Source organism: Gorilla gorilla, chromosome 7, assembly GCF_029281585.2.
Source record: "Gorilla gorilla gorilla isolate KB3781 chromosome 7, NHGRI_mGorGor1-v2.1_pri, whole genome shotgun sequence".
Taxonomy (NCBI): Eukaryota; Metazoa; Chordata; class Mammalia; order Primates; family Hominidae; genus Gorilla; species Gorilla gorilla.
The window spans coordinates 107,029,626-107,040,440 of NC_073231.2; the positions used below are offsets into that span (position 1 = coordinate 107,029,626).

The following is a 10,815-nucleotide window of genomic DNA, read 5'->3' on the forward strand; positions in this document are numbered from 1 at the left end:
CTTTCCAACAATCCACACTTATTCTATATAGTAAGGTTTCAAAATGACACGTTTTTTTCCACCCAAGTATTCTACAGACCTCAAAAAGGGAAAGACTGCAGGGAAAACAACGAGAAATGAAAGAAATCTCTTGCTACCCTCAGATCTACCAACCTATACTTAAGAGCCAATTCTAAGCTCAGAAAGGAGAAAAAAAAAAGTGGGAATATAAAAACCTCTTAAAATGTAGAAGAAATTAGACTAGTTTAGTTTTCTTTAATATCTTCTTTAATAAGACATTACAGCACACAACTGAGCCCCCAGTGTGTCAGTTAAACATGGGGATGTATATCCACGTGAAGAGAATGGAAACAAGTTTAATCTTAACCCCATTCCTTTTGGCAAGTAATAGAAATATAGCATACAAATGGACCAATTCTCTCTCAGTGTATTTTATCAAGTCTTTGAAGACACCATAACAGTTTTATAATGAACTTTGCTGCAATCTGTTAAAGAATCTTCAAATTAAATTACAGGGATGTTTGGTTTTTAACTCAAACACAGTAAAATGGGGATTGTACTAATAATCCCCTCATGAAGTATAAGGATGAATATGCTCATGTAAGATCAATGCAGCTATTTCCCTATCACTGAGATATAGTGTTAAATATGGTGTCTTCAGCTGCTTATAAAAAAGGGTTAAATACAAGAACAAAAAAACTTTCATCCTGAATTAGTCACTAAAACAAACGAAAAAAAAAAAAAACCCAAAACTTGTGAATGGTTTTATAAGATTTGTCACTAAACATAAACATACATATGCTCAAAGCACTTTTAAAAACTTTTAAGTTGTGATTTAACCAGAACTTCTGCAATATCCACAAGAAATTAGGTAAAATTCTAACGTTCTGGTAATCAACATGTTAGGAAACAACAGATATTACATCTGAAACTTAGGAAATTAAATACACAAAATAAAAGGACTATTTTAAAGTACGGGCATAAGAATAGGAATTGCTAAGAAACTATCAGCCCTGAAGCCTTTCCTTGGAAACGTCTTAAACTTACAGGGAAGACAAGGTGGGCAAAATATGCAGAGCTACAAAACAAAGCAATGATAAGTTACAGCAGAAGAGGGAATGCATTCTGTAATCCACAGGATCAGATAAATGGCTCTAAGCAGTTACCAGTAAGTATTTTAGTGTTCTTCCTATTATATTAATTTAAAAATTTAAACCGAGTTAACAGCAGTTTTACAAGTTAAGAGCTGACACAAGCAAATTAGAAGAACTCTAAAATTAGCCTTCCTTAATTGGGTAAGATTTACCATATCCATCTGAACAAACCCATTTTCCCATCCTGAGATCTAAAAGAATGTGAATATTGACCCATTTTAATACTTTTCAAGTTCAGATGGAAGTCATACTGTACACCAGTCTCCGATTTTAGGTAACAGCACAAAGCAAACTCCTAAAATCAACAACTCACTTACAAAAGAAAGGAGTGAGAGGGTTCTGGGAATTAATCCAGCCACAAGTCATTCCAATCTTCCTGTTAATGCAAAATCCATTTGTAAAAATGGCCAAATAGTAACTTCCAAAAACCTCAAAAATTAATGTTTCAATTTCAAATTAAAGAACTTTAAGAATTTTCAAAGAATATAGTATCAAGATCGACCTTTACCAGTTCACATTTGTTCCATATTTTGCATTAAACAATAGGCTTAATGATTATTTCATTACAGCATATATATCAGAACCTAACCTTTCAGAAGGGCTCACTGACAATCCAACCGCTTTTAGGAAGCTATCAGTTATCTACAGGGTACACCTGACTGGCAGTTAGAGCCAGGTCATACTGCAATTTTAAATATTCCAACTCAAACACAGGAAATGATCAGAGGGGTACAATGACACATAACCGCAATATACTAAGGCAGCAGATAAGTCATTTTTCACCTAGATCATCAGCTGCCCATAAAATCGTATGCACAATTTTAATGAATGAGTCTGCTCTAGTTTAACTAAGGAACCTGCCACTGAGCAGAGAAAGGGATATAAGAATTGCACTTGCAACTCTAGCTGATGAATTCATTAGATTTTTATAAGGCAAATAATGTGGAAAGTTAGAATAGAATTTCTAAAACCATTTATCCTGTGATGTCGTAAATCAAAGTACTATTTTATTAAATGAGTTATTTTACACAATATGAACATCAATATAATTACAATTGTAAAAAAATTTTTTATAACAAGGATGGACTGATTTTCATATTTCCAAATCAGAGTCAACTGTACATTTACACAGAATTGTCTTTGCATGAAGCCCAAAAGGGAACAGCATAAAAATGAGTGTTTCTGTAGCCCCTTTATTTTTGCTGATCAACAGTTTGTTAGAAAAGCAGCTGCAGGTATGTTACCTAAGGTCTGAGACAGTAGAAGAGTCAAAGGTGTCGTGAATTCACCTATAAAACATAAGCAAAATTTTCAATGAATGTTACCATTGCACAAATGCAACTTATATGCATTTCAAATAACTAAGAAGAAACACTATGAAGATAATATCTGGTAAACTTGTCAACTGGACTTTATATACAGAACTTTGAAGAATTTATTTTAAAAAGAAAGAATTCTGAAACACACAACACACCCACCACCAACTCCACTATTTAGGGGGAAAAAATCCAACCAAATGTAATGTGTAAAGTGATAACTTTCAACCAACAAATTTATAAACAAATTTATATAGCACATATCTACATTTTGGCCTATATTTTAATACTCAGAAGCTTTGCTAAGGGGATAGGTTGGGGGAGAAAAAAAAAGAACCTCTGCTAAGTACTATAAGTAAACTAATTGTAAAGAGGTGCTCAGGAACATTGGTGTACATTGTTTTTAGAGGGAAACTCTCAAATAACTTTGTAATCACTATTTTCTTTAAACTGATAAGTTCCTTCCATTCTTTGATCAGAGATGGCTAGCATGTACTCATCTCCCCATTTTTGGCTACAGTAGTAAAAATTTGGATGTTTCAAAGGCATTGAAAGGAAATAGTCTGAGAAAAAGGGACTTTTCAATTACACATTAACTTAAAAAGGGGAAGCAATAAAATCTCAGAAGGCAGAAATTAATTTCACAATAAGTGAAGACACTTTTGGTCCTGTATACAACCCTGACATTAACAAACCAATAGAAAAAGAGGTGAGTTACCTGTAAACAACCTTATGCCTGAACATCAGCTAATTCTGGAGGAAGTGGAGTCTTAGGATGCTTGCTCTCAAAGTGCTGCTTGAAGGTCTTAGGGTCTGGCATTTGTGTCTAACAAAAAAATTGTGCAAAAGAGAGCTAGACTTTATTTATGAAATAAAAACGTGTTACTTTTTAGAATCCTGAACCTTCTCAGGATAGACAATTATCCCAAAAACACCTTTAAATTCCTACAACTTAGTGACTGGCATATGAAGAGGGACTTTGTGGTAAAGAAATTCCTAACATTCCCACATTTCACCTATAAAGAAAGGTAGGTCACATAGAATGTATTCTGCTTATCTGATTAACAGCAAACAATAGGTAACATTTACTGAACCCTTATTATATTAAGCATGTTACCTTAATTCCCACAGAACCTTCAAAGTAATCTTTAGCTCCTACTAGCATCCTCATTTTACCTGATAAGGAAACTAAAACCCAGAGTTTAATTTGCCCAAGACCTTATTTTAACTTAGTACTAGACATGCGACCTCTCAAATACTATACTATACTATACTATACTGACTTCCCTTGGCAAGAACCTTCAATTATTTATTCTTAACCCATTAAATTACACAAAATATGAAATAAAAGTCTGTGGTTTTGAGTTTTTAAATATGTGTAACTACTCTAGCACATTTAGATTAAGGTATTTCTTCATTACTAGCTGATTAAAATTTGCCCCCTGCCTCTTTCCAAACAATCACAAGCTGCTCAATTTCATTATTTTGAGTGTATATGTAGTGTACTAACTCCACTATGGTTTCCTTTGGTACTGCCACTCACTAACTTCAAGGGTAATGAGCTTAAACAAACAGGCAAGAGGCTCTGATTTGGAATTTCAGAAGTACTTCTTTGAGAGGCAGTACAGTAGTGGTCCAGAGGGTGGACTCTGGAGCTGAACTGCCTGAGTTCAGATTCCAGCTCTTCTACTAACCAGCTGGGAGACCCCACACAAATTGTTTAATTTCCATGAGTCAGTTTACTCTTCTGTAAAATGAGGACAATAAAAGTACTTTATCTTATAGGGTTGTTATGTGGATTAAATAGGTGAATACATGTAAAACACCTGGCTCTATGTGTGGCATATGGTAAGCACTCAAAAGTAGCTATTATTACAGTTCTTCAAATCTAATACAACACATTAATTCTAGGAAAAGCTCTCAACGTGATTATACTCTATATGGTTTTACAGACATCCTAATTATAAATTTAGTGAAGAAAAAACCAATTATATAACTAGAGGTATATTTACTAGCATATTATATAGCTATAAGAGTGTAGAGTTATATGATATGCTAGTGAAGTGTATTATATGCCCTTATGAAGACATCTTTATTTTATATGAGGAAAGCAATTTTGTTTTGTTCACTCTTTTTTCCCAGCACCTAGAGATTTTTGCCTGGCCACAGGAGCCATTCAAAAAATATTTGTTGAAAGGGTGAATGAAAATAGATACCTAAAATAATCAGCTCTCAAATCTACTATTTCACGTAAAGCATCTATTTTGCCATGGTTTCAAAATTTTAATCTATTCAAACCAAAACTGCCCACGGGAGAGCTGTATCTTTCAATTCAATTCCCCTTACCCTACAGACAGTGCAGGTATATATTAAGGCAGCTTTGGCAGCAGCCTTTTGGTCATGTCCTTGTTTCTTCTTTTGTCCAGCTTGCTTTTTGGCATTTTTCTGCTGAGACTGAATTTTCTGCTGTCCACGAGCCATATCTAAAAACAGAAGGTGAAGCATTAGAGTGGCTTATTTACTCTAATACAGAGTAATCAAAGCATAAGAACGTTCTTAGAATTGAAGCCTTAAGTTTTATAGAAATATCTGGCAAATAAAAATGTATAGGTATTAAAATTCCCACATATAAATGCTACAAAAGTATCAATTGACACAACCCTGTGGAAAACTAGTTGGTAGCTGTTTATTCTATGAGCCAGCAATTCCACTCTTGGTATATACCCAATAGAAATACAAATGTTATGTACACCAAGACATGTACAAAATGTTCTGAGTGCCCATTCCAAAACTGGAAAAAATCTGAATGCCCATCAATAGTAACACAGATGCACAACTTGTATACATATTTTTATAGTATTTATACAACGGAATACTACCCAGCATGTAAAAAATTGTGGCCAGGCGCGGTGGCTCACGCCTGTAATCCCAGCACTTTGGAAGGCCAAGGCGGGTGGATCATGAGGTCAGGAGTTCAAGACCAGCCTGGCCAAGATGGTGAAACCCTGTCTCTACTAAAAATACAAAAAAAAAAAAAAAAAAAAAAAAAAAAAATTAGGCAGGCATGGTGGTAGGCACCTGTAATTCCAACTACTTGGGAGGCTGAGGTGGAGAACTGCTTGAATCCAGGAGGCGGAGGTTGCAGTGACGCGTGATGGCACCACTGCACTCCAGCCTGGGCAACAGTGAGACTCTGGTCTCAAAAATAAATAAACAAACACACAAACAAAAAATTGTTACAAGTAACAACTTGGTTGTATCTCAATGTTAAAGGAAAGAACCGAGTTGTGGGGAATATACATTATTTAAAGTTCAAAACAGGCAAAGCTAATCTATAGTGAAAGGGGTCACTTTGGGGGTTATGGGTAATGACTGGGAAGACAGGACATGAAGGGGACTTATGGGGTTCTGAAAATGTTCTTGAATCAAGTGTGTTTACTTATAAAAATTCATTGAACTGTACACTCAAGATTTATGCACTTTACTGTATGTAATCTTCACAAGTTTACTAAAAAAATTTAGCCCCCGCTATCATTTACTTGATCACTCTGCAAAAGTAATTTCCCTTCCCAGTATTCATTGTGACTTGCGATTGTGATTTTTATAACTTTAAGAGAAATAAAAGCTGTCTGTTACTCCTTCTAAAGGAGACCTCAGAAATAGGTGGAAACTGTTCTCTTAGTTTTCATAAAACTACTGTTATTAATTTTTTTAAAAAGTTGGTCTTGCTGGATTGCTGAACAAATTATAAAATGAGATTATCAGCAAGCCACTAATTCCAGAAGTTTCCTTGCTCTCTAGACGTTAGTTCCCATTTGAGGGAATGAACTTGGTTAAGAGGGTTCTTTTACAAAGCTGAAAGATACCACTTTTTGTTACTGATGATCTGACGTGAACCCAAATGGATTAAAACAAAAAAAAATCAAGTCACTGAAAAAAGTTACTTTTACTTTTCCATTTAAATTAAAGGCTTTTATTCGACCACACAAGTTAAACCTGCTCATAAAGTCTATCATGAGTCTCAATTGCTTTTTAAATATATCAAAATTGGATCCTAAGTAGAATTCATACATATATAGTTTTGACTAGTACTGTAACTGAATGTAAATCATTGCAGGACAGGAACATACAATGGATTTGTATCAGCTTCACCAGGGAAGGGTGCTAGCTTCTTCTGACTAGGACCATAATTAGTTAATGGATATGAGGTCAAAGCATTTCATAAAAATTACTGAGCTCCTCCTGTTCCCCAAAAAAGGAAACTAAAAAAATACACTGATTGGAGAAGTTCCCACTAGCATTAAAAAAATGAACTGAAAGTCAGATAAAATATAAAAGAGGGTCAATGCTTTTCAGGATAGTCAGCTGACTATTTCAACTGAGGAAATACGGGGTTTTTATATTAGGCTAGCATACGAGCCTAATACATTTTCGTAATTGAAAATGTTTAGCGTGCTAGCCTAATATGAGAACCCCATTCCCACCAAACAATGGTAAATATTACCAGCTGTTATCAGTCCTTGAAGACTAAGCTTCCATTTTTGCTTTAAAAAAAAATTATTAATTCTAAGCCAAATGGCACATTTTTTAAAAAAGTGTATTTAAGTCCGATGTTACCGCAAGCTTACAAACCTATTCCCATGGAAACAGGTTTGAATACTTAATGTATTATTTGGACGACAGTAGTCACGTGATCAGCCTTTATGTATACCAATGTTTTGCAAGGTTTTTTGTCTCAATGTCTTACTATCAGGACCTTGTAACAAAATAGCCAGTCTTCTCACACATCTTAACTCTTCGACACAATGTATTTTATGTATCTTAATACACTGATTTTGTGGGAAATCTTGTTTTATGTTAAAAAAAAATCTTCAAAAATGGTAAGCCACTAATTTCAGAAGTTCCTTTGCTTTCTAGAAGTTACTAGCTATTTTGATATTTCCATGTTGTGACTCGTACAAAGCAATGTCATTAGACACACAAAATTATTTTTAACTTTTGCACTTAGGACTTTCCCTAAAATATAACACTACACAATAGATTCAACCCATTTTCCATTGTCACCAAACAGCAACCAAAAAGACTGAAGAGACTTAATAAAGACAGTAGTCACTTGTTCTTATTCTGAAGACAGAAAACTTAACACCAGGTAAAGGAAATGGAATAAAATAAGCTAAATGCATGAGGTAGGCCCCTAACTTCTGACAACACGCCCCATCGATTTCCTTTCTGAAAGCAGAAATTCAAACGAACCAACCACCTGCTTTTGGACAGCTCAACTTAGGACTTGCTCTCAAGCCAACACAATTTTCTACAAAATCGTAGGCAGCTACAACCGCTCCTTGATTAAATGCGGCAAACTGGAGGGAAAAAGTCACTTACAAATACCTACATGCTGGTTTTTAATGCAACTCTCAGTGTGGTTTTCCGAGGGGGCTGCAAAGAGGGAAGTAGTGGAAGAAACGAGTTCTAAAATGAGGCGCTCTCGTAGGAGGCAACAAGTAAGCTCTGCCCCAAAGCTCCTTTTAAAACCAACACAAATGAGTAACAGAAGAAAAGGATTTTGGGTCCAGGAAGTAGGCTCATTCTCCATAACCATCGGAAAGGAAGAGGCCCAGGCAGCGCTCCACATCCTGACCCTAGCTTTTAACACCATCGTTTTGGGGAGAGGAGAGGAGGAACGCACCCAGAGTGAGGTCTCCACCCAACACTTCTCCGACCCCAGCTTCAGCCTGGCGCACCTTCCTTCCCAAACCCGCCTCTCCCGCCTCGGAGACCCCCTCCTCCTCCCTGCCACCAAAGGCCACGCAGCCCCCATCTAGTCAGTCCTCACGGACCCTGGACCAAGACGCGCCTCCTGGAGGCCGAGACTGCCCGAAACCCGGCCCCTGCGTCCACCGGGAGCGCCACACTCTGGCAGCCGACCGGCGGCTGTCGCCGGGGTAAGGTTACCGCTCCGCTTCCGCGGCTGGCCTGCGACCCGGCCACCTGCAGGGCCTGGCAGGCGCCCGAACTCACCCCCTTCCCGCGGCCCGCCCCGGGCCGGGCCCTGCCGCCCCCCGCGACCCCTCGCGACCCGCGGCGAGTCCCACGGTCCCCACCGCCCCCCGCTGGCCGGCCCCCGCCCCGTTTCCCGGGCGTCCCGCGGCGTCAGCACCGCCCCCGCTGCCGCTCACCCGGGCCGGGACAGTCTTGCGTCGGAGAGACAGTGCAGCGCGAGAGGGCCGGGAGAGGACGCCGGAGGGAAAGGAAGGGGGAGCGCGCCCAGCGCCGCTTGAGCCTCCTCCACCCGCTCAGGAGGGGAAACACGAGAGCCGGGAGCACAACAGCCTCACACGCCCGCCGCCGCCGCGCGCCCGCCGCCGCCTCAGCCTTAGGGGAGGCCACTACGCCTCGTGCCCGCGCACGCCGCGCCGCTCTCCTCGGCGCCCCCGCCCCGCCTGCTCCTCGCAGCCCCGCCCATGTGCCTTTCTGCGGCTGCCTCCTTCTGGCCCCCACCCCGCTCGCACGCCTGCGCCCTGGCTGGTCGCGCGGGCCAATGGCAGCGCGCCCCTATTACATAAGCGCGAGGGGGCGGGCCCTGGCTGACACAAACTTCAGGGGACGTCGCCTTCTGTCCCCAGGCACCCCTCCTCTCCGGCGCGCTCGGTCCGGGCGGCTTCTTCACCCAGCCCTGGGAGCCACGTGATCCCGGTCCTGGTTGGTGACCGGGCCGCGGCGTGTTTCACAAGTCGCTCGCTCGCTCATCCACTCGGGCGGCGGCCGGGCCTCAGGCGCTGCGCCCCTTTTCCCGCTCCTCCCAGGCTGACGCGCCCGTCTCGGCGCCGCCCTCCTCAGCACCGACTGAGGCGCTGGCCCGGGAGAGGATCGCGGGGCCGCGGTGGCTGAGTCACATTCCCGGAGCTCCGCCACCCAGGACACCGCTGCCCCGGCTCCCAGCGAGCCCGGCGGCCCAGCGGCTCTGAACGCGGACGCACAGCCTTTGTTCTTTCACCAGCCGCCCTTTACCTCACTCCCATGGAAACCCCAGGTGTTTTCCCAAGCTGGGGGCTTTTAGTGAGTTCAAGATTCAAGCCTAAGTCGTATTAAAAATTGCTGGCTAGGCCGGGCGCGGTGGCTCACGCCTGTAATCTCAGCGCTTTGGAAGCCCAAGGCAGGAGGATCACTTGAGCCCAGGAGTTCCAGACCAGCCTGAGTACATAGCGAGACCCACGTCTCCACAAAAATAAAATAAAATAAAGTAAAATAAATAGTGGAGCATGGTGGCCCGCGCCTGTAGTCCCAGCTACTCGGGAGGCTGAGGTGGGAGAATCGCTTGAGGCCAGGAGGTGAAGGTTGCGGTAAGCCGAGATCGCGCCACTGCACTCCATCCTGGGCGACTGAGTGAGACCCTGCCTAAAAAAAAAAAAAACAAAAAAAGAAAAAAAAATTGCTGGCCAGGCTTCCCCGAGGGGTTTAGTTTGACTGCTAACAATATACGGTACTGAGTTGCTAATCCTTCGGGGAATGGTTAAAGTTCTTTGCGCGCGCTCTCTCCATTTACAGGCAATGGCAGCAAACTTTCAATATCTGACAAGAGCAATGGCGATTATAACCATGATTAAAATTGCTGAATATCTGGAAACAGTACTTTAGACATCAGCTTTATTGTGCATACTTACCCCCGACCCCCGCCACATTCGTTTATAATTAGAACTACTAGTGACAAAGGAGAAAAAAAAAAAAAAAGCGTTTGCATTGGCTGTTCTCACCTTGCCTGTAGTGCCGTTTCCCAAGTTTGCGTGGCAGTGCCCAGGAAATGTTGGCTGAATATTAATGTATCCCAAATGACTTGGACTGGGCTATAGATACCACAGAATTGTTTAAACTAGCCAGGAAGGAGTTAGCTGCCTATTGCATTTGAGTGGAGAAAAATACGAAATGAAACATGGCATGCAGTGATCCGGGTGTTCAGTTCTCCCTCTTCATCCTCATTTCAGCTTCTCTCACCTTCACTTTTTATGCTCTGACTTCCTTCTTGCAGTTTTAAATTACTCTCTAGTCCTAGATTGTAAGATTATTTTCATCAGGGAATATGCAGTATGTTAAACATAGTAGACATTGAATAAATGGATATTGATCAAATGAACCGAGTATGTCTGAAGAAAGCAGCTTTTAAATTGACATATCATGAAGCTCTAGCTTAGTCACTAATAGTCACTGTAACCCTAATGGTTGTGTTAATCTGGCTGATAGAGGGATGGGTACTTGTTGGCCCTAGAAATGGGAACTTCAAAGATCTGTGTTTATCTAGCCATGAATGACAGTAGACAGTGGAAAGGGACAGTGAAATTTGTGTGGCAGAG

General features: G+C 41.0%; 1 protein-coding gene across 5 annotated transcripts; it reads right to left on the reverse strand.

Moving 5' to 3' along the window:
- Window positions 1-249: 249 nt before the first annotated feature.
- On the reverse strand, window positions 250-10,281 carry ZNF706 (zinc finger protein 706). 5 transcript variants are annotated; one of them, XM_063709416.1, is made up of 4 exons: window positions 10,222-10,281; window positions 4,817-4,953; window positions 3,189-3,296; window positions 250-2,443 (listed from the first exon to the last, which is right to left on the reverse strand). In XM_063709416.1, the coding sequence occupies exons 2-3, from the start codon at window positions 4,949-4,951 to the stop codon at window positions 3,201-3,203; spliced, it is 231 nt and encodes a 76-aa protein (XP_063565486.1). In that variant the 5' UTR covers window positions 4,952-4,953; window positions 10,222-10,281; the 3' UTR covers window positions 250-2,443; window positions 3,189-3,200. The 5 variants fall into 5 exon arrangements, with proteins under 5 accessions (XP_063565486.1, XP_030869705.1, XP_030869704.1 ...); XM_031013845.3 differs by lacking the exon at window positions 10,222-10,281 and adding an exon at window positions 9,066-9,213; XM_031013844.3 differs by lacking the exon at window positions 10,222-10,281 and adding an exon at window positions 8,647-8,857.
- Window positions 10,282-10,815: the final 534 nt, after the last annotated feature.